General features: G+C 47.7%; 1 protein-coding gene across 1 annotated transcript in view; it reads right to left on the bottom strand.

Annotated features, from left to right (window-relative positions):
- The window catches only part of sapcd2 (suppressor APC domain containing 2), a 34,909-nt gene that overhangs the window by 8,293 nt on the left and 1,616 nt on the right, over nt 1-25,000 (bottom strand). The window contains exons 2-3 of the mRNA XM_079608076.1: nt 17,689-17,810; nt 487-633 (exon numbers count right to left, since the gene is read on the bottom strand). Coding sequence (XP_079464202.1) covers nt 487-633; nt 17,689-17,810 — 269 coding nt within the window. The remainder of the gene's footprint in view (nt 1-486; nt 634-17,688; nt 17,811-25,000) is intronic.

The raw sequence follows: 25,000 nt of genomic DNA, 5'->3' as shown, positions 1-25,000 counted from the left end.
TATTAACCACAGAAATACAGATTCACTGTTCATTATGTCAAACACTGAAATCAAATTAGAATTTTTCCTTGACAAAGTTTTTTATTATCTTCAAACTCAGTTTAGTTCTGACACACAAGCCTGTAGTTCTCACTGGACTGAAGCTAAACTCGGCTGATCTGAAGGAAAACGGCTTCAAACCTCCACCGCTACGCCGTCGTTCGTTGCACTCCACACTCTGAAATATGATACACTCTGATAGAATACTTGTTGGGTTACTGGGAACGTTTTTAAAACCCACAACTAGACTACAATGAAATATCATTTAAAAAAATGACAGCATTTCATGATTTCGTGTTCTTAATTTCGGTCAGAAAGACTATGAGACTCTCAGACCGCTAGAACCGATCAATAAATAAATCCTCCCATTGGAAGACAGTGGTTTTGAATGAGACGTCTCGATGAGCACAGTAATGACGGGGGGTAAAGCAGTGATGGGAAACGTACGGTGGAGTGGCGGCTCTGGCCCACGAGTCTCTGGGTCTCAGTGATGTTGTGGATCTGGGTCTGGTACCATTCTCTGGCTCTCTCCAACACATCCAGGCCGGCCAGCAGAGAGTCCTTCTCCTGCTCCAGCTCCTTCATCTGCTTCAGCTGACAGAAACACAGTTACACTGCCTTAGGACCTGCTCCCGAAGACCGGCTGATGCACAGGCATGCAAATATAATGTTCGACTTTTTAAGACCTGAAAATCAATACCGTATGTGCACATAAAGAACATTATTATTAGAGCCCGACCGATATGAGCCTGACGCATATATGACGCAGATATGCCACCGATATGACATTTTTTATAAAGAACATATAACTCAGATAAAATGCTTGTAAATTGTGTAATTATGTAGTTTGTCCAGCAGAGCGTGCTCCATTGTTTGCTACTGGCGACCCAGAACCCTTTCACTTCAGTGAGGAAGACAGTAGAACCCATTATAACCAGTGATGTTGTGTGCGAGTGTGAAGAAGCCACAGTTTATGATGCGTTTATCATCATGTTCACCTGCTGCTCGTCACCATAACTGCTGAAGCTTTTACCACGGTATTGAATTAAGTTACAAAACATAAGTGTTGTCCTATTAAACAGGTTTAATAACTTTTTATTATAATAAGAAATATGAACATTTAAATTCAATACATAAATGTTAACAAACGTACCTACATTATTAAACGGACTATATAAATAACTATAAAGAACAAAAATAAAGAATCAGAACATCTAAGGCATGATTTAGTCCATATCAAAATGTAAAAATGTTTAAGCGTTAACAAAATGTATAAAAAGACAAGAGATTTATTTTTACAAAGTATTTTAAGTAGGCCTCTTGGTGCTGTAATGAACAATGGCCGATACATGATTATTAGTAACGTTATCGTGATTAGGGCTGCAACAACTAATCAAATAAAATTGATAACATGAAATTAAATTTATCCACAACGAATGGCATTGTCGATTAGTCGCTTCTGTCCACCACACAGAAAACTTACACCAGCCGCGTCAAATTACAGCACTGAAAAACAAAACACATCTAAAACCGTGGAGGAAACCGAGTGAGCTGTCGGTGCTGATGCTACGCCTTGAGTGCACCGCGACGATTATCACGTGCGCTTATTGCCGGCGTTTAAAGGACGGTATTTTACACTTAAAAGCCCTGTTTTCAGATCGTTTCTGATGAAATAGAACGGTTAAGATTTAAATTTGGACACATGGTGCTGGCCCGAGAATTTTCGGTTTCTTTCTTTTTTTTGGGGGTTTGACAAGCGGCATTTAAAACTGGCCGACCAATGAGATTGGCGCTTTTGTTCACGTGCCCGGAGCTACTAAAGTTACATTAGCTGGTGGTGCTCAAGCACAAAACGGTCTTGCCGTCACATTGCTAGAAGACGATGAAGAGGAAGTAAGAAGATGATGAAGATGCAACGAGGCAAGATGAATGTAGAGCTCCTGGGGCCGTATTCACAAAGAATTTTAAGGTTAAAAGTAGCTCCTAACTGGCGAATTTAGGAGCAACTCCTAAAAATAATGGGCGTGTCACTCCTAACTTTAGGACTCCTAATTTTTTTCACTAAGAGTAATTCACGAAGCATTTTAGCCCTAAAAGTAGCACCTAAGTCTGGGACAGCTTAAAAGAAGTCGAGAGGACTCCTAACTCACTAAGACCTATTCACAACGGGTCTTAACATCGCCGCGCGACACAGTGTGTTGGAGACAGCCAATGACACGGAGTTATTACAAAGACACCGCCTTAACCGTGAGGGAATACTGATTGTTGTGGATCTTGTGAGGGATGCAATAACAGCGCCAACTAATCGCAACAACCCAATCAGTGTCGAATTTAAATGTATGATAACACTTCGCTACCTGGCAACGGGGAAAATGCAATTGTGTAATGCCGACGATATAGCGATATCCCATCCATCAGTAATGCAGATCCATCCACCAAACCATCAATGCACTCTGTAGACCCCATATTATTCGACAGTTCATAAGTTTTCCTGACATTCGCCAACTCCAAAGAAACAAAGCCACCTTTATGGATATTGCCGGTGTGCCCGGAGTGGTCGCTGCTATAGACGGGACACATATTAAAATAATTGCACCACGTCAGGATGAGGACGTGTTTGTGAATAGAAAGAAAACCCACTCCATCAATACCCAGATTGTGTTCGATGCAAACTTCACAATTCTCGATGTTGTATCCCAGTGCCAAATTTCCCTTTTATTATGTTTTTTTTTCCAGCACCAACTGGGCCAGCAGCAGTGACTGATCCTGCGTCCAGTCGGGCTTTCTTTTCCATTTTGGCGAGTTCATAATCCACCGTCATTCAACTATTACATTACTTCAATAGAAGCAACATTTCCTTGCTTTATGTAGTCTATTTAGGCTAATAGGATGTCAATTAACCAAGCAAGTGTTAATGCAAGTGCCGTTTTTCATTATTAGGCAAGTAGCGGTTTTCATTAGGGTATTAGGCTACCTTGATTTAATTTAATTTAATTCACAACTTTTCTCTCTCTCTCTCTCTGCCTTTTTAGAATCACACTTCACTGGGGCCTGCACACACATCATTATATATGCATTTCGATGACATTATTATTATTATTTTGTGTAGGACACAGACATATTTAGATGTCGTAATTCCATGATTTGGTGCGTCTGTGTTATGGTTCGCATGATGGCCCTGTCATCTAACAACCAATCACCGTGATCATTGCGAGGAAGCTCGTGCATGAGAATTGACGTCATCCATAGCAACGGAGACTCACTCTTAGTTTAGGAGTTGTCATTTTTCCCTACTAAGAGTAGGTCTGAAGGGCGTTGTGAATAACTTTTAAGAGAACACTCCTAGCGATTTAGGAGTACTCCTAGTGGTAAGATAAAAATTATTTGTGAATACGGCCCCAGGTCTCTTTGGTGTCTGAACACAAAGAACTGTATGACAAACGCCACAGCGACAAATTAATTATTTAAAAATCATACAATGTTATTTTCTGGATTTTTGTTTTAGATTTCGTCTCTCACAGTTGAAGTGTACCTATGATAAAAATTACAGACCTCTACATGCTTTGTAAATGTACAAACCTCTACAGGTTTTCCTGCAAAATCGGCAGTGTATCAAATACTTGTTCTCCCCACTGTGTATATATATATATCAGTGGTGGGCCGTCAGGGCCAGCAAGGCCTTCTCTGCTGGCCTAAACACTATCAGAATCACTGACTTCACTTTAATAATTTTTTTTAATGAATGAGTATTAAATTATTCCCAATAGTCCATTCTCTTAATGTCATAGCTTTTCTCTTGGTTGCGCTGCTTCCAGTAGTGTATATTTATTTTAGCGCTTTTATCCAATCATATTTCAGCCATCATGTGTTGCCAGGGTCAAATATATCTGCCTCGCGGCCTTCAGAATCGATAGTGCGGGCGCCTGTAGCTTAAAATGAATGGCAATGAAACTGTTGCTTTAACCAATCAGATTTAATCAGCCAATCAGATTTCGAGTTGACTGCACCGGGGCCATCTAGCAGGCGTACAATAACGTAAGAATTTTCACGTCCTTTGATTGGATGGTCAGAGCGTGTACTACTATTAATGGTAGTCAGAGCTAGCTAACCGCATCTGTAGCGAACTGTGTAAACTAAAATATATTCCTGTAGATTTAATAGTTTTTCAACCCACAAATTAATGTTTCTTTCCTTCCTCCAGCACCAGCAGGTTCAAACCTACCGGAAAAAAATCCCTTATTCAGTTTACACAGAGTCACGAAGTCTATCGATCTGTCCCGGGTAAAAACAGAACTGACTGTAATGCATCATGACTGATTTTGAAGGCAAAAGTCCAGCTGATCTCAAAGATATCGTTCAAAAATAAAAAAAACAGGAATTTCACAACACTTATAGAGAGTGCGCTGCTACACTATTAAAAGTGATTAATTCAGGTTGGACATCACTGAAGGCCTAGATGTGAAATGCACGGCCCGCCACTGATATATATATATATACACACTTGTTCTCCCCACTGTATATATATATTTAACTATTTATAATTTATATATAATTAACATTTTGGCGAAGTTAAGGGTTAGGGTTCATCAGGATTAGGTACAGCCCATCTGTTCATATCCAGATCAGATGGAGGACCTGCGCCTAGACACGACCACAACACATGATGTAGTCAGCCGGATCCGGGCCGTATCCAGATCAGATGGAGGACCTGCGCCTAGACACGACCACAACATATGATGTAGTCAGCCGGATCCGGGCCGTATCCAGATCAGATGGTGGACCTGCGCCTAGACACGACCACAACACATGATGTAGTCAGCCGGATCCAGGCCCTATCCAGATCAGATGGAGGACCTGCGCCTAGACACGACCACAACACATGATGTAGTCAGCCGGATCCGGGCCCTATCCAGATCAGATGGTGGACCTGCGCCAAGACACGACCACAACACATGATGTAGTCAGCCGGATCCGGCCGTATCCAGATCAGATGGAGGACCTGCGCCTAGACACGACCACAACACATGATGTAGTCAGCCGGATCCGGGCTGTATCCAGATCAGATGATGGACCAGCGCCTAGACACGACCACAACTCATGATGTATTCAGCCGGATCCGGGCCGTATCCAGATCAGATGGAGGACCTGCGCCTAGACACGACCACAACATGATGTAGTCAGCCGGATCCGGGCCGTATCCAGATCAGATGGAGGACCTGCGCCTAGACACGACCACAACACATGATGTAGTCAGCCGGATCCGGGCCGTATCCAGATCAGATGGAGGACCTGCACCTAGACACGACCACAACACATGATGTAGTCAGCCGGATCCGGGCCGTATCCAGATCAGATGGAGGACCTGCGCCTAGACACGACCACAACTCATGATGTAGTCAGCCGGATCCGGGCCGTATCCAGATCAGATGATGGAGGACCTGCGCCTAGACACGACCACAAAACATGATGTAGTCAGCCGGATCCTGGCCGTATCCAGATCAGATGGAGGACCTGCGCCTAGACACGACCACAACACATGATGTAGTCAGCCGGATCCGGCCCGTATCCAGATCAGATGGAGGACCTGCGCCTAGACACGACCACAACACATGATGTAGTCAGCCGGATCCGGGCCGTATCCAGATCAGATGGAGGACCTGCGCCTAGACACGACCACAAAACATGATGTAGTCAGCCGGATCCGGCCGTATCCAGATCAGATGGAGGACCTGCGCCTAGACACGATCACAACTCATGATGTAGTCAGCCGGATCCGGGCCGTATCCAGATCAGATGGAGGACCAGCGCCTAGACACGACCACAACACATGATGTAGTCAGCCGGATCCGGGCCGTATCCAGATCAGATGGAGGACCTGCGCCTAGACACGACCAAAACACATGATGTAGTCAGCCGGATCCGGGCCGTATCCAGATCAGATGGAGGACCTGCGCCTAGACACGACCACAAAACATGATGTAGTCAGCCGGATCCTGGCCGTATCCAGATCAGATGGAGGACCTGCGCCTAGACACGACCAAAACACATGATGTAGTCAGCCGGATCCGGGCCGTATCCAGATCAGATGGAGGACCTGCGCCTAGACACGACCACAACTCATGATGTATTCAGCCGGATCCGGGCCGTATCCAGATCAGATGGAGGACCTGCGCCTAGACACGACCACAACTCATGATGTAGTCAGCCGGATCCGGGCCGTATCCAGATCAGATGGAGGACCTGCGCCTAGACACGACCACAACTCATGATGTAGTCAGCCGGATCCGGGCCGTATCCAGATCAGATGGAGGAGCAGCGCCTAGACACGACCACAACTCATGATGTAGTCAGCCGGATCCGGGCCGTATCCAGATCAGATGGAGGACCTGCGCCTAGACACGACCACAACACATGATGTAGTCAGCCGGATCCGGGCCGTATCCAGATCAGATGGAGGACCTGCACCTAGACACGACCACAACACATGATGTAGTCAGCCGGATCCGGCCGTATCCAGATCAGATGGAGGACCTGCGCCTAGACACGATCACAACTCATGATGTAGTCAGCCGGATCCGGGCCGTATCCAGATCAGATGGAGGACCAGCGCCTAGACACGACCACAACACATGATGTAGTCAGCCGGATCCAGGCCGTATCCAGATCAGATGGAGGACCAGCGCCTAGACACGACCACAACACATGATGTATTCAGCCGGATCTGGGCCGTATCCAGATCAGATGGAGGACCTGCACCTAGACACGACCACAACACATGATGTAGTCAGCCGGATCCAGGCCGTATCCAGATCAGATGGAGGACCAGCGCCTAGACACGACCACAACACATGATGTAGTCAGCCGGATCCAGGCCGTATCCAGATCAGATGGAGGACCTGCACCTAGACACGACCACAACACATGATGTAGTCAGCCGGATCCGGCCGTATCCAGATCAGATGGAGGACCTGCGCCTAGACACGACCACAACACATGATGTAGTCAGCCGGATCCAGGCCGTATCCAGATCAGATGGAGGACCAGCGCCTAGACACGACCACAACTCATGATGTAGTCAGCCGGATCCAGACCGTATCCAGATCAGATGGAGGACCAGCGCCTAGACACGACCACAACGCATGATGTATTCAGCCGGATCCGGGCCGTATCCAGATCAGATGGAGGACCTGCGCCTAGACACGACCACAACTCATGATGTAGTCAGCCGGATCCGGGCCGTATCCAGATCAGATGGAGGACCTGCACCTAGACACGACCACAACACATGATGTAGTCAGCCGGATCCGGGCCGTATCCAGATCAGATGGAGGACCTGCGCCTAGACACGACCACAACACATGATGTAGTCAGCCGGATCCGGGCCGTATCCAGATCAGATGGAGGACCTGCACCTAGACACGACCACAACTCATGATGTATTCAGCCGGATCCGGGCCGTATCCAGATCAGATGGAGGACCTGCGCCTAGACACGACCACAACACATGATGTAGTCATGTAGTCTAATGAAGCCAGAGGCGATAGTGTTGAGGAACCCAAACCATGTGAGAAACCAGGCTCAGTTCTCCTCTGGGCACCGAACGAACACAGTGCCATCATGATTCAGGCTGCAGACTGCGAACTGAATATCATTCGAAATATTTATTATATAAGATATCCATTTTCATTTATATATGAGAATGTAACTGAGCTATGGAGGATTTTCTTTAAATATCGACTTGTAGTTGTAGTTGTTACATACTTCAGCTTCAATTTTACATCAGTACATTCAAGTAGAAATTTTAAAAAGGGAGACACTTTATTTTTACATTTTGAATAGAACAACTTTAAGAAACTCTTGAAGATGTTTAATATAGAGCATTTCAATGAACAAAATATGGATTAATAAAGCAGCTCGCACCAAGATGTGTTTTAGTCCCGTCCTCTGCAGAGCTATGAACTGCCGTCTCAACTGTTTTTACAGCGGAGCGAGAGTGGAACAGGGACATAAAGGGAGGGTGAGGCTTTGTGCCGTGTGTTTGTGTGGAGGGCCGTCGACGGGGAAAATCCTCTTTGTATAAAGAGATGAGGACCAGAGAGACACACAACCACTGTTACAACAGAAACCATGTAAACGCCAGATGAGCCTGTCAACGCTTCTGTCCTGCTCAAATACTCAAATATGTGGGAAGTTTCGCAGAACAGACGATTCAAGACAACATATTGAATAAGTGAACCGTCAGGAAGAAGCAGAGTAAACGGCCATAGTGAGAGAAATAACAGCACAGTAAATACCCTCACAAACACAATCATCATACACAACACAATCTTCCCCTGTCTGTCTGTCTCACCCAGAGGTAGAAGTGCAGGGTTAGGGTTCTGTCTGTCAGTGTGTGTGTGTGTGTGTGTGTGTGTGTGTCTGTCTGTCTGTCTGTCTGTGTCTCACCCAGAGGTAGAAGTGCAGGGCTCTGCTGGAGAACAGGCGGCTGCTCAGAGGGATGAAGACGGTGGTGTAAGCGACCCATACGGCAGAGTCGAGGCCCCGGGGCCCGAGTCGACCGACCACCATCAGGAGGAGGGACAGAGACTAACCCTAACCCAGCAGACAAACCACAAGCACCGGGGGTGGGGTGGGGGGAGGGGAAGAGAGAGAGAGAGAGAGAGAGAGAGAGAGACAGAGAGAGGGAGAGAGCGAGCGAGCGAGAGGGAGAGAGAGTGAGAGGGAGAGGGAGAGAGAGAGAGAGCGAGAGAGAGAGAGAGAGAGAGAGAGAGGGAGAGCGAGAGGGAGAGAGAGAGAGAGAGAGCGAGAGGAGAGAGAGAGAGAGAGAGAGAGAGAGAGAGAGAGAGAGAGAGAGAGAGAGAGGGAGAGGGAGAGGGAGAGCGAGAGGGAGAGAGCGAGAGAGAGAGAGAGAGAGAGAGAGGGAGAGCGAGAGGGAGAGAGCGAGAGAGAGAGAGAGAGGGAGGGAGGAGGAGCTTCAGACACTGAACACTTTAGTCACTGATCTGTTGAGTCGACGCTTACACTTACTTTATAACAGCATGCAGAAGTTTGTCATGATGCAGCAGCAGAACAGAAACATTAATGATAAGATCAAAATATCATCATCACGAAGCTCAAAATACTCAAGAGGTCATAAGAAACAACATTAAAAGCAGCCGGATGACATTCACAACAAACCGCCTGGTTCAGTGTTTCCTCCACAGTGTGTTCAGCGGCGGCGCAGGATCTTCTGATCAGTAATATCACTTACACACACACACACACACACCGAGACTGGCGGCCGGCGGCGGGGACGAGAGGAGGAAAGAGCCACATATGGAAATATTTTAGATTAGGCTAATGTCACGTTACCATAAGGGGCCGTTCACATAGCGCATTTTTTGCGTGTGCAAATTCGTTATTTCAAATGTAGGCGCGCCTCTGTTCATGGTTGCATGGCAACGACAGACGCCAGGGAAGAACAAGCGCTTGAGAAAGCGGTACGAACTGCGCTCTCCATGAGAATGAGGACGCATCAGCAAAGAATAGGGGTGTGACAAAATCTCGCGAGATAAAAACGCGACGAGATTTCTCGTCGTGGTGAAAAGTTGTCTCGTGAGTTGTGATGTCAGCGTGATGGAGCGTGAGGGTGAAATTAGTATTGAAGATCCCCCTGCCACTCTTAAATCATTTGTGTGGCAACATTTTGGTTTTCCTGCGGAAATAAGAAACGGCGAAAAGGTGACAGACGAGACGAACACAATATGTAAACATTGTAAGAAAGCAATGCCGTACACCGCGGCTAACACGAGCACTATGCAAAAACACTTACAGAACCACCACAGTGTCTACTAACCCTAACCCTACTAACCCTAACCCTAACCCTACTAACCCTAACCCTACTAACCCTAACCCGAGCTGCACCTGCGACGAGAACATTAAAAGGGCAAACACCTCTAAATGCCTTTGCATCTATTCCACCGTCAAGTGCAAGAGCCACGGCAATAGCGAGAGACATCGGCGGTTTCATCGCAGCGGATATGAGGCCATTTTCTGTGGTGGAAAATCTGGGATTTCGGCGGCGACTCCACACACTGGAACCGAGGTACACCATCCCATCATGCACGCATTTTACTCGCACTGTGGTCCCAACCCTCTACAAAGAAGCCAAGGTCAAGGTTGTACAGACTCTGAAAGAGGCAGAAAGCATCGCCATTACAACTGATGGTTGGACTTCTAGGTGTACGCAGGGCTAGATCACAGTTATAGCCACATAATCAGTGGCTGGGAAATGTTACAGTTTGTACTGCAGACTCGCCCACTTTTTGAGTCCCATCCAGGAGCAAACTTAGCTGAAGTTTTACAAGCAGCTGTCACTGACTGGGAGATTAAAAAACCAAACCATGGCATCGCAATTGTGACTGACAATGCGCGTAATATGGATGTGGCTGTGCGTGAGGCAGGATTAGAGCCGCACACACGATAAACCTCGCTACCCAGGCTGGCCTCGGCGCTGCGCGCGTCACTCGGTTGCTTGGGCGGGTGAGACGAGTAACAGCTTTTTTTCACCGGAGTTCAACGGCTGCCGCGTTACTCATGTCCAAGCAGAAGCTGCTACAACTGCCCCCACACAAATCAATCATGGACGTTACCACGCGATGGAATAGCACTTTAGATATGCTGGTTTGTTACCTGGAGCCGCAAGCTGCCTCTCCTCTCTGCTCTCCTCACATGTGGCCTTTCTCTGTTCCACACATGGAGAGCGGGCTCTGGGAGTCGAGTCAGAAGAGGGAGAACCTGCTTCCAAGAAGACAGCGCTTGAGGATCTACTAGGGGACACTTTCTCTAAGACAGAAAAGTCCAGCAGAGGGACTGAGAAGGAAATTGATCTCTACAGAAGAGAGGCCTCTATCCCACTCAGTTGCTCTGAAGTGGTGGAGAGAAAACGGCTCTAAATATCCGGTGCTGTCTCCACTTGCCAAAGCATACCTTTCCATCCCTGCTACCTCTGTTCCAAGTGAGCGTGTTTCCTCTACTGCAGGAGACACAGTTACTGCCAAGGTCTCCACTGCTGCCAGAAGTCGTCGACATGCTTATATTCTTGAAAAAGAACATGACTATATCTTAGGCTGTTCTGTATAGTTAATTTATCTCTTTTTCATGCTTGAAGAAATTGTTTTTTTTCTGTTTGCACTTCTAGTTTTGAGAGAGCAGTACTTTGATTATGGATACACTTACTGTTTGCATTAAAAGTGTTATTTCTGTTATTTTATATATTTATTTTATTTATACTGGTAGTGTTTTATATTTTTTTATGTTTGATTTGTGGAAAGGAGTTAGATTTCTCATGTGAATTCGTACAGGGGAGAAGCCAGTCAGTTTAAAGCAAAACATTTTGCAGTGTTTGCATGTCCTTTACTGCATAGAATTCATTAAAATAGAAGTAAAATAACATTCATTACAAGTTGATTTCAAAATGCACCTAAATTGTTTTGCATTTTGTGATTTTCAGTTGAATAAAAGACTATTTTCCATTCATATATTTCATCATTGAGGATTTCTTAAAAATTGTGTAATAATCTCATCTTGTCTCGTTCTCGTGAACCCAATCTCGTGTCGTGTCTCGTAGTAAGCGTCTCGTCACACCCCTAGCAAAGAATTAATTGATTTCTAGCCCTTGCATTAGCTTTACTACTAGATATGTTTATGGAGATGAGAAATAAAAAGCCGCCGTGTACCGCTATGATCAGTGGTTCGGACGAGCTTTCCATGCGGTTACGGAAAGGCCGAAGCTGATCGTTGGTTTTTGTCACATGATCTGTTAATGTTGAGATGTTTTCATCTCGCCACGGCATAGCCGCGTCGCTTCTATAATGAGACCGCTTGCCGCGCGCCTACAATTGAAAACGAATTTCGCGCAAAAAACGCGATCTGCAGGGGTGATGGTAGACAAAAATCCTGAGCCTGAACTTTTTTCCCTGGGAATTAAGCGGGCCCCTAAGCTAGATATATGCCCTGATTTTCATGCCTAATTAATTCTGCTAAAATGCAATGTATGGGCTTCTGTTACCTTCACTCTTCATTCTATTGCTCTATCATATTTTATCTTTCATTTAATAGCACAGCACATATTAAGAGCTGCTCCAGAAGGGCTCAGTGCTGAGGATTGGGTCAGTGGTACACATTTAGACACCAGTGAAATACCAATTATTCAATCCAATTTTGATACTACAACAAAAAATACCAGCCTAATTAATGTGAATTAAAAACATTATTAAAGACAAGTAAGCAGTCAGTAACAAAATAAGAACAAATAATCGAATTTCAAATAAATACAATAGAACAAAGGCAGGCTACAAATGAAGTAAACTGTATTTTTCGGGTAGATCTAACAGGTAGGCTACAAACATTTGAATAAAGTAATCAAATATAAAAAAAAAAAAGCATATTCATTACTGTATAAATTATAGATGTATATTTTTGTAAAGTTGAAAAGGGTAGCCTAGTTAGTCAAGAGCAGTGAGTAATTTATTTGACCTTTGTTTATCAACATTAAAACACAGCAGCAGATTTATTAAACTGCGGCCCCTTTAAAGGTTGGGTAGGTAAGAATTGTCTAAAGAACTTTTTTTTCAAATTGGCTTAAACTGTCTTTATATACCAATACATAATTAAAATGTAAGTACTTTGAAAAAGAGAGTATAAAAATTGAGTGACTATAGTGTATTTAATCTTCAAAAAACACAGCTCATTAATTCCTACCGGGACGAAACAAGTGATTGGCTTGCGCGACTGTCACTCTCCGTCGCCATGACTACCGCCGCTATTACTGGCTCTGCCCACGTGCGCGCAGTTGCGCACCCGTTTTTAGGTGGGAGTGAATGGAATTAATGAGCTGTGTTTATTGAAGATTAAATACACTGGAGTCACTCAATTTTATATACTCTCTATTTCAGAGTACTTGCATTTTAATTATGTATTGGTATATAAAGACAGTTTAAACAAATTTGAATAAAAGTTTTTTTAGACAATTCTGACCTACCCTACCTTTAAGACAGAACGCACAAACCCCATTTGAACATGGCTACGTTCACTTGAGATAACGAGATAACCGACTTTGTTTACTAGTATACTCACCAAGACGGGCGTTTTTACATAATTTTGAGTGAATTCGTCTGTACAAGTGCAAGACGTGAAAGATTATTTAATTCAGTATTTGAGCGTTAATAATAATCTACATGGCTCGTTTTGATGTCTGTTTAAAGGGGTCATATAATGGTACATGCACTTTTACAAGTTGATTGCACTGGCAGTGGCTGTACACAACCATCATAAAATGATAAAAAATCCATCCAGTGTTTTTTTTAAATCTCCTTATGTTTTACCGTCTCAAATTGAGCTGTTTGTTTTTGTGACGTCACAAAATCGACGCCCCTCCCACGATTGTTGATTGACAGCAGCGTTTCAACACAGACCCGCCCTCGCTCGTGAGCGAGCTTGTCAATCATAGTCCGCGCGTCATTGTTGATACGCTGGAGCACTGTCTATGAGCAGAATGGCGTCTAAGCGATTGTGGTGTTCTGTTCTTGGGTGCAATAAGGAGCACAGCAGTCATTTTAATGTTCCTAGATCAGACCCGCTGAAGACGCAGTGGCTGAGTTTTGCTTTTGAAGGGAATATTCCCCAGGACAAATTGATTTTGAAATTGAAAATTGATTTTTCACCAGACTGCTTTACAAATGAGGGTCAATATAAAGCTGGTTTTGCTAAGAAACTGCTCCTGAAAAAAGGATTTGTACCAACTATTCGTGTTCCTGCTGAACCTCCAGAAGAACTGAGAAGTTATTAACCTTTATATTAATCTTTATATTAATCTTTGCAAATCGCTAGCACGCTTTACGATGAATGCGGCTAACTTAATGTTTACACTCAGGGTAACGTTACATTACGGCATGTTTTTACAACGTCCATCCATCCATCCATCTTCTTCCGCTTATCCGGGGCCGGGTCGCGGGGGCAGCAGTCTAAGCAGAGATGCCCATACTTCCCTCTCCCTAGACACTTCCTCCAGCTCTTCCGGGGGGACACCGAGGCGTTCCCAGGCCAGCCGGGAGACATAGTCTCTCCAGCGTGTCCTAGGTCTTCCCCGGGGTCTCCTCCCGGTGGGACGTGCCCGGAACACCTTCCCAGGAAGGCGTTCAGGAGGCATCCGGAACAGATGCCCGAGCCACCTCAGCTGACCCCTCTCGATGTGGAGGAGCAGCGACTCTACTCTGAGCTCCTCCCGAGTGACCGAGCTCCTCACCCGATCTCTGAGGGATCGCCCAGCCACTCTGCGGAGAAAGCTAATTTCGGCGGCCTGTATCCGGGATCTTGTTCTTTCGGTCATGACCCAAAGCTCATGACCATAGGTGAGAGTAGGAACGTATATTGACCGGTAAATCGAGAGTTCGCCTTGCGGCTCAGCTCTTTCTTCACCACGACAGACCGGTACATCGACCGCATTACTGCAGCAGCTGCACCGATCCGTCTGTCAATCTCCCGTTCCATCCTTCCCTCACTCGTGAACAAGACCCCAAGATACTTGAACTCCTCCACTTGAGGCAGGAACTCTCCACCAACCTGAAGTGGGCAATCCACCCTTTTCCGACTGAGGACCATGGCCTCGGATTTGGAGGTGCTGATTCTCATCCCAGCCGCTTCACACTCGGCTGCAAACCGTCCCAGTGCATGCTGAAGGTCCTGGTCTGAAGGGGCCAACACGACAACATCATCTGCAAAGAGCAGAGACGAAATCGTGTGGTCCCCGAACCCGACACCCTCCGGCCCCTGGCTGCGCCTAGAAATTCTGTCCATAAATATTATGAACAGAACCGGCGACAAAGGGCAGCCCTGCCGAAGTCCAACATGCACCGGGAAGAAGTCTGACTTACTGCCGGCAATGCGAACCAAGCTCCTGCTTCGGTCGTAGAGGGACCGGACAGCCCTTAGCAAAGGACCCCGAACCCCATACTCCCGGAGCACCCTCCACAGGCCGCCTCGAGGGACACAGTCGAATGCCTTCTCCAAATCCACAAAGCACATGTGGATTGGTTGGGCAAACTCCCATGAACCCTCCAGCACCCTAGAGAGGGTATAGAGCTGGTCCAGTGTTCCACGGCCCGGACGAAAACCGCACTGTTCCTTCTGAATCCGAGGTTCTACTATCGGCCGTATTCTCCTCTCCAGTACCCTGGCATAGACTTTCCCGGGGAGGCTGAGAAGTGTGATCCCCCTGTAGTTGGAGCACACTCTCCGGTCCCCCTTCTTAAAAAGAGGGACCACCACCCCAGTCTGCCAGTCCAGAGGTACTGTCCCCGACGCGATGCTGCAGAGACGTGTCAGCCAAGAAAGCCCCACAACATCCAGAGACTTGAGGTACTCAGGGCGGATCTCATCCACCCCCGGTGCCTTGCCACCGAGGAGTTTCTTGACTACCTCGGTGACTTCAGCTTGGGTGATGGACGAGTCCACCTCCAAGCCCTCAGCCTCTGCTTCCTCAATGGAAGACGTGATTCCTTCCACCTTCCGACGACATCCCCAGTTGAGGTCAACAGCTGCTCCACTGTAAACAGCGTTGGTGGGGCACTGTTTCCCTCTCCTGAGGCGCCGGACGGTTTGCCAGAATCTCTTCAATGCCAGCCGGTAGTCCTTCTCCATGGCCTCACCGAACTCCTTCCAGGCCCGAGTTTTTGTCTCCACAACCAGCCGGGCTGCACTCCGCTTGGCCTCCCGGTACTCATCAGCTGCCTCAGGAGTCCCACAAGCCAACCAGGCCCGATAGGACTCCTTCAGCTTGACGGCATCCCTTACTTCCGGTGTCCACCACCGGGTTCGGGGATTGCCGCCTCGACAGGCACCAGAGACCTTACGGCCACAGCACCGAGAGGCTGCGTCGACAATGGAGGTGGAGAACATGGTCCACACGGACTCAATATCTCCAGCCTCCCTCGGGATCTGGTCGAAGCTCTGCCGGAGGTGGGAGTTGAAGATCTCTCTGACAGGAGACTCGGCCAAACGTTCCCAGCAGACCCTTACCGTACGCTTGGGTCTGCCGAGTCTGTCCAGCTTCCTCCCCCGCCATCGGATCCAACTCACCACCAGGTGGTGATCAGTTGACAGCTCCGCCCCTCTCTTCACCCGAGTGTCCAAGACATACGGCCGGAGGTCAGATGAAACGACCACAAAGTCGATCATCGACCTACGGCCTAGGGTGTCCTGATGCCACGTGTACTGATGAACACGTTCCTACGACGTTCTCAATATAATTAATAATTCCACGTTTATACTGAACAATGCAGTTATTATGTTATTACAAAATGTGTATGCAGGTGTTAAAGTTAACATGGTAACACTACACTAAGCTTACTTTAGTAGATTATTAATCAGTAACAGTCCGGGTCCGACGACTCAAAATATAGCCTCAACTGTTGTCAAGGCAACACTCCACGTGTGTTTTGTAAAAACGGCCCACAGAACAGAGGGGCTGGGTGAAAAGCTCATTATCATTTAAAGACATATGCACTAAAACGGCGTGCTGAAAACAGAGCTGTTTTTGACCAGGTAAAATTAGTGTTTTCTTACAATACTAATGAGAATTTGTAATTAAAGTATACTACAAACTTTTAATTTAGACCCTAAATAATCATATTGGCTTGTACATAAATGGCATTATATGACCCCTTTAAAGAGATGAGCTCGACCCTCTCGCGCGTCTGTTCCGCTGCGCGCCTAATCCACTGCGTGTTTTTCGCTTCAGCTCGAGTCGCGCACCACAGCTATCTGTTACTACACACGCTGCATGGTAGTAGGCCTATCGGTTGTTGGAATCAGAGGTCTTTTACGAGTGCGAGTACATGAGCTCGGTATCGATGCATCCCTGTTTTTAACAATTCAAGCACTTTTCAAGTACCTCTTAAAAAATATTGCCGTTTTCAAGGGTTTTCCAGGACTTACATTTCAAAAAGTCACATTCAAGCACTTTAAGCACCTTGTACGAACCCTACACTCTATGACTTTGGCTACGTTTCGCGCTGCCAGTGTCGGAAACACATTCGTAGTGGATGGGAAACACAAAACAAATTCGCACGTGGAGTAACTGCTGAATTACTTTGATTGGCCAAAACCCAAGACCAGCCCCTACCCTATTACCGATTGGCTGAAGTAGGCTTACTGGTGTGGGTTAGTGAAAGCGCCTCTCAGATCTTGGGAATTGTCAGATCACGCGAACCTGATTTTTTTTTCTGCCTGCTTTTGCTTTTCCGCATTTCATTATTGCATTCAGAAATAAATGTAAAATAACAACCCGATCCAATTCGTACATATTTTACGAGTTTCTCATTTCATATGAAATCGTATGAATGACCTACCCCTGACCCCGTACCTAACCCTACCCCGCCCCTAACCCCTGACCCCGCCCCTAACCCCTGACCCCGTCCCTAACCCTACCCCTGACCCCGTCCCTAACCCTAACCCCTGACCCTGTCCCTAACCCTACCCCTGACCCCGTCCCTAACCCTACCCCTGACCCCGTCCCTAACCCTACCCCTGACCCCGCCCCTAACCCTACCTATGATACCCATGGTAAATAAAGCGAAAGGGTCACAAACATAATAGAAAGATTTTGTTTACCATCCCGTAATCCACTCCGTTAGTGATGGTGTGTCGGCGCCGCTGATCTCTCGTGTGCCGTCGCGAGCTCGTGAAGCCCGTCATCGATTCACTGTGTGAGCGCAGCAGAACCAGGCCCTCCACTGACCCCAGAACACACAAATATCAGGACAATTCAGTCTTAGTATGACTCATTTCATTAACTATAGAATTAAAACATTAGAATAACAGAATTTACATTTTTGTTCCAATATGAATATGATGCTGTGTAGGGCTGTAATCTCACAGTGGACTAGTCATTTATTGGTCGATATGTTCTGGCTCGACCACAATTCTGATTGGTCGTTTTTTTGCCGTGTTAATTTCATCAGGTGGAAAGCACTAATTGCTAATGGGGGTGTCTTCAGAACACCCCCCATGTTTTCACTTGTTTTGGATTAGCCCGACCCACCGGAGCGCAACTGCACTGCGCCACTGTTGTTTTGAGCCTATGCTTTATTTTTCAGTTATGCACTTTATTTAGTTTCTGCTCTCGTCTCGATCTGCTTTGTTTAATAATTATTATGTTTTTTATTAAAGTGGACGTGCCTTTTGTGTTTAAGAGTAAAAGCTTTAAGTTAATAGTCTATTCTAATGCAGGGAGGGCCCTGCTCTGTTGGATCGTTGCCTCTTGCGCTCTGTGTGATGCGCGCGCTCGCTCTGTGTGATGCGCGCGCTCGCTCTGTGTGATGCGCGCGCTCGCTCTGTGTGATGCGCGCGCTCGCTCTGTGTGATGCGCGCGCTCGCTCTGTGTGATGCGCGCGCTCGCTCTGTGTGATGCGCGCGCTCGCTCTGTGTGATGCGCGCGCTCGCTCTGTGTGATGCGCGCGCTCGCTCTGTGTGATGCGCGCGCTCGCTCTGTGTGATGCGCGCGCTCGCTCTGTGTGATGCGCGCGCTCGCTCTGTGTGATGCGCGCGCTCGCTCTGTGTGATGCGCGCGCTCGCTCTGTGTGATGCGCGCGCTCGCTCTGTGTGATGCGCGCGCTCGCTCTGTGTGATGCGCGCGCTCGCTCTGTGTGATGCGCGCGCTCGCTCTGTGTGATGCGCGCGCTCGCTCTGTGTGATGCGCGCGCTCGCTCTGTGTGATGCGCGCGCTCGCTCTGTGTGATGCGCGCGCTCGCTCTGTGTGATGCGCGCGCTCGCTCTGTGTGATGCGCGCGCTCGCTCTGTGTGATGCGCGCGCTCGCTCTGTGTGATGCGCGCGCTCGCTCTGTGTGATGCGCGCGCTCGCTCTGTGTGATGCGCGCGCTCGCTCTGTGTGATGCGCGCGCTCGCTCTGTGTGATGCGCGCGCTCGCTCTGTGTGATGCGCGCGCTCGCTCTGTGTGATGCGCGCGCTCGCTCTGTGTGATGCGCGCGCTCGCTCTGTGTGATGCGCGCGCTCGCTCTGTGTGATGCGCGCGCTCGCTCTGTGTGATGCGCGCGCTCGCTCTGTGTGATGCGCGCGCTCGCTCTGTGTGATGCGCGCGCTCGCTCTGTGTGATGCGCGCGCTCGCTCTGTGTGATGCGCGCGCTCGCTCTGTGTGATGCGCGCGCTCGCTCTGTGTGATGCGCGCGCTCGCTCTGTGTGATGCGCGCGCTCGCTCTGTGTGATGTGCTCGCTCTGTGTGATGCGCGCGCTCGCTCTGTGTGATGCGCGCGCTCGCTCTGTGTGATGTGCGCGCTCTGTGTGATGCGCGCGCTCGCTCTGTGTGATGCGCGCGCTCTGTGTGATGCGCTCGCTCTGTGTGATGCGCTCGCTCTGTGTGATGCGCGCGCTCGCTCTGTGTGATGCGCGCGCTCGCTCTGTGTGATGCGCGCGCTCGCTCTGTGTGATGCGCGCGCTCGCTCTGTGTGATGCGCGCGCTCGCTCTGTGTGATGCGCGCGCTCGCTCTGTGTGATGCGCGCGCTCGCTCTGTGTGATGCGCGCGCTCGCTCTGTGTGATGTGCTCGCTCTGTGTGATGCGCGCGCTCTGTGTGATGCGCGCGCTCGCTCTGTGTGATGCGCGCGCTCGCTCTGTGTGATGTGCGCGCTCTGTGTGATGCGCGCGCTCGCTCTGTGTGATGCGCGCGCTCGCTCTGTGTGATGCGCGCGCTCGCTCTGTGTGATGCGCGCGCTCGCTCTGTGTGATGCGCGCGCTCGCTCTGTGTGATGCGCTCGCTCGCTCTGTGTGATGCGCGCGCTCGCTCTGTGTGATGCGCGCGCTCGCTCTGTGTGATGCGCGCGCTCGCTCTGTGTGATGCGCGCGCTCGCTCTGTGTGATGCGCGCGCTCGCTCTGTGTGATGCGCGCGCTCGCTCTGTGTGATGCAGTTGCAGTGTGTGCGCCATGCAGCCAAAACTAGCCAGACCACTGTCCATCATAGCTTTCGTCATATTCCTAGCATTATCTCTCACGACAGCAAGCACTCTGGTTTTGTCGATTTTCCACGTCTGGAACACTTTCTCAAATGCCTCCGAGATGGCAGATGCTGAGTGGGTACCTGCGAACTCCTGGGAGTGCAACACGGTCTTCACCAGGTTGAAGTCCTTATCAATCCACTGTGCCGTGAGGCTAAGCATGCTCACAGGGCTTAAATCTGAACTCCATATATCTGTGGTGAAACTGATTGCAGTGATGTCGCAAGCCAGTAGCTCATGAATGTGCGTGGCCACAATGTTGTGGATTTCGGGGAGACAGACCTCGGCAAAGTGACGCCGGCTCGGCAGCGTGTAGCGTGGCTCCATAAACTTCATCAGACTCCGAAAACCAACGTCCTCCACTACAGAGAAAGGCTGGTCATCTAAAGCGATGAACTCCATCACCTTGTTTGTTATGTGTTTCGCTTTGGCGCTGTCTGGAGGCAGCTGTTTAGCTTTCTCAAACGCCGTGTCAATTGAAGTCTGAGTTTTACCGGGAGTTTGCACTTTCTTGGCGGCTTCATTTTTCCGTTTTTGGTCAGCTTGCAGGTAATCGCCGTACACCGCCTCGTGCCTGCTTCTCAAATGTCCAATGAGATTTGTCGTGTTAAATGACTTTCTAACAGCCCCCCCCCCCCCCCTTGAAATTTCAATTGGCGCTTTTCCACTGCATGGTACGGCTCGGTTCGGTTCGGGACGGTTCAACACGGCGCGGAGCGGTTCGGCTCGCTTTGCTTTTCCACTGCGTGGTACGACTCAACTCGGTACGGCACGGTTCGGTTCGCTTTAGCTCGGTTGCTTTTCCACTGCAGTTAGTACCGCTTCAAAGTGGGTGGGACTGATCGTTAAGTTGTATGTCCGGTGGTAGCCGTGTGCGGCTAAGAGCTGTGCTACTTCCGCTCCTCGGCAACCAACGAGAGGAACGTCTGCACCTCGTCCACTGACCACGATTCAGCCATTTCTTGTTTGATTTTTTTTATACTTTTTTTGTCAAGTAAAAACAGGTGCTACCGCGTTTGCTGTTGTCTGGCTATTTAAATATAGCGGGTTTAGTGTCTCGTGTAGCAAATATACAATGACGCTGAAGTGACGATTTTGTCTGACCAATCAGTGATCTGCAGTGTTTTCACGTCACATTTAGTATCGGTACGGTACGCTTGGAACCTCAACAGAGGTGGTACCATTTAAAGCGAGCCGAAGCGAGCCGTGCCGTACCGTACCATGCAGTGGAAATGCGCCATAAGTGAGCCGTACCGAACCGAGCCGTACCATACCATGCAGTGGAAAAGCGCCAAATGGAACACGCATTGCAAACTGCAAAACGCTGATCTTTCTCAGAAACTGTAAAATATTGCCACACGACCGCCATCTTCTTAGTTTATTCTAAGTTACTGAGGACGGAGAGTGCGCGGGTGCCCTCTTCCGTCTCGGTATCTCCCCCCGCCCAAATAAAAAGAGGGAAAAAAAGTTTCTCCTGAGCACAGCGTTCATGACACATATAATAATATGGATCTTTGTTCATTTCTAGTAAAGAAAATAATGACAACGATTTTTATCTTCACCCCTTTGGCCTTAATGTCTGCTATTCTTTTTTATTTTATATTTTGTTACCTATAAGTAGGGCTGGACGTTACGGCAAAAATGTATATCACGATATATTTCTTAATCTCGGTCGATACGATATAATTCCGATATCAATATGAACAATATAGCCTAAGCCTCAGGAAAAACTGCCAAGAACGCCCACAATTAATGTCTGTATAAACTTCTGAAAAATCTATTTCCCAAGTCTCTGAAACCTCTTCCTATAAAACTATATAATAGTTTAGAAATAAAAATGGTACAAATAAATTATTGTTAATATTTTATTTGTATTTTAGCCTTCATACAAGAAATGTGAAATCACTGTCAAATAAACATAAGTTAATAACTCAACTTATTAATATACGTTAAGCTATATACTAACATAATTATATTATTCTAATAGATTGAAAAAAAGTGCTTCAGCCAGGATAGAGAATATGAAAAGTGCTTCAGCCAAGATAGAGAATATGAAAAGTGCTTCAGCCAGGATAGAGAATATGAAGAGCTCAGAGTTGCTGCAGAAAACAAACCAGAGAGGCGGGTCTTTGCGAACGGTCCATTTGGAGACAATGAACATATGAACCGTTGTTCGTAGCCAATGCCTGTAATATCAAAATATCGGAAATGTGTTTAAAAATCATATCACCGTTATTGAAAAAAACTATATCACGATACATATTGAATTATTGTCCAGCCCTACCTATAAGGCTTTGTTTAAAATAGGGATATTAGTTTGTCTGTAATGCTCAGTCACTAGCAAAACAGTAAAACTAACATGAAAAAGAAACGTGGTAAAATCGTGATTTTCCTGAAAAAAATCGTGATATGATATTTTTGCCATATTGCCCACCCCTATATGAGCCTTTACAGACAGTGTTCAGTTCTTATTCAAACACCAAGATCTTTGTTTACCCGGCCGTGCACAACTGCGTTCAGCTGCTGTCTGCTGTGCGGCTGCGGGGCTTCAGTTCGTTCAGTCACGATAGAGGGGCGGAGTTATCAGAGAGGGGCGGAGTTATCCGAGAGGGGGCGGGGTTATCAGATAGAGGGGCGGAGTTATCAGAGAGGGTGGAGTTATCAGAGAGGGGCGGAGTTATCCGAGAGGGGGCGGGGTTATCAGATAGAGGGGGCGGAGATATCAGAGAGGGGCGGAGTTATCCGAGAGGGGCGGGGTTATCAGAGAGGGGGCGGGGTTATCCGAGAGGGGGTGACGTTATCAGGTAGAGGGGCGGAGTTATCCGAGAGGGGGCGGGGTTATCAGATAGAGGGGCGGAGATATCAGAGAGGGCGGAGTTATCCGAGAGGGGCCGGGGTTATCAGATAGAGGGGCGGAGATATCATAGAGGGCGGGGTTATCCGAGAGGGGGCGGGGTTATCAGATAGAGGGGGCGGAGATATCAGACAGAGGGGGCGGAGTCATCAGGTTTACTGACAGTTTGAGGATCGAACAAGATTTACACAAGCTCTTTAAGAACTTTCATTGGCTAAATATTTGTAAAACAGACAGACAGACGTAAAGGGCGACCAATAGCATTGACTTATTGAAAAAAAAAGAAAAGAAAAAAAAAACACCACCACCAATAAAGGGCACTTCGGAGTGTAATGTGCTCTGAGCCGTACCTGTGCAGAGCCTGAACGCTAGCGAAGCGGCCAGAGGATCGTTCTGCAACCAACTAAGCTCCACCCACACAAAACGTCACCATGTTTACGAACTGGAAAGGGGTCTATAAGTTTGACGATTGCACGTGATTTTCTCTCGCATTGTACACAGCAAAATGGACCGAAAAACCCACCCTAAAATAGCGGGCTTCTTCGTACAACTAATTAATTCCCCTTCCGTGTACAGATCACGGCAGATAGCGGAACAGCGGCAGGGCAACCGTCTGACGCTAATATGCGGAGATGGTCCACTCGTACAGGAGTGCGGTCACGAAGGGCCTTGAGTCGCTCTTCCTCACGAGAGCCGGACGTGATGAGCAGAGCCGGGACATTACTGGAGTAATCGGAGTTACTCGGAGTCACCAAGTCCCTACGCCAGACAGAACTGGTCCGGCAAAGAGAGTTCATCTCAACAGTCGCTCTAAAACAAGTAGAAAGAGTGAAGACAATACCCATCATGCTCACTGTTGAGATACGAACTCCCTTTACCGGACCAGTTCTGTCTGGCGTACGACTTCCCCAACCTCGGCAATCCTGTTTTACAGTCTATAGTGTATTTTTAAATATTTGTATAGTTTGTTAAAATTGCAACTGTTATTTTGAAAAGCTGGTTATTTATAAATGCTAAATGGTTATTTAAATGTAATATTTAGTGTTTATTAAATAATTGTTTAATTCAGTACAGACCCTATCACACAAACAAAAGATGAATACCTAAAAAATAAGTTTGAATTGAGCATGTAGTTTTACACTGATGGTGTGTGTGTGTGTGTGTGTGTGTGTGTGTGTGTGTGTGTGTGTGTGTGTGTGTGTGTGTGTGTGTGTGTGTGTGTGTGTAGTTTTACACTGATGGTGTGTGTGTGTGACTAATCTGTGCTTGAACAGTTCCTGCTGTTAGTAAAGGGTTTATCACCAAACATGACAAACATTCCTGTCATTGTGAAGGACTGAGAGCTCACACACACCTTACACACACCAGACTGAGAGCTCACACACACCTTACACACACCAGACTGAGAGCTCACACACACCTTACACACACCAGACTGAGAGCTCACACACCTTACACACACCAGACTGAGAGCTCACACACACCAGACTGAGAGCTCACACACACACCAGACTGAGAGCTCACACACACCAGACTGAGAGCTCACACACACCTTACACACACCAGACTGAGAGCTCACACACCTTACACACACCAGACTGAGAGCTCACACACACCTTACACACACCAGACAGAGCTCACACACACCTTACACACACCAGACTGAGAGCTCACACACCTTACACACACCAGACTGAGAGCTCACACACCTTACACACACCAGACTGAGAGCTCACACACACCTTACACACACCAGACTGAGAGCTCACACACACCTTACACACACCAGACTGAGAGCTCACACACACCTTACACACACCAGACTGAGAGCTCACACACACCTTACACACACCAGACTGAGAGAGCTCACACACACCTTACACACACCAGACTGAGAGCTCACACACACCTTACACACACCAGACTGAGAGCTCACACACACCTTACACACACCAGACTGAGAGCTCACACACACCTTACACACACCAGACTGAGAGCTCACACACACCTTACACACACCAGACTGAGAGCTCACACACACCTTACACACACCAGACTGAGA

Source organism: Phoxinus phoxinus (genome assembly GCF_949152265.1).
Source record: "Phoxinus phoxinus genome assembly, chromosome: 3".
Taxonomy (NCBI): domain Eukaryota; kingdom Metazoa; phylum Chordata; class Actinopteri; order Cypriniformes; family Leuciscidae; genus Phoxinus; species Phoxinus phoxinus.
Note: the sequence above shows the minus strand (reverse complement) of the source record. Positions and strands in the feature narration are given on the sequence as shown.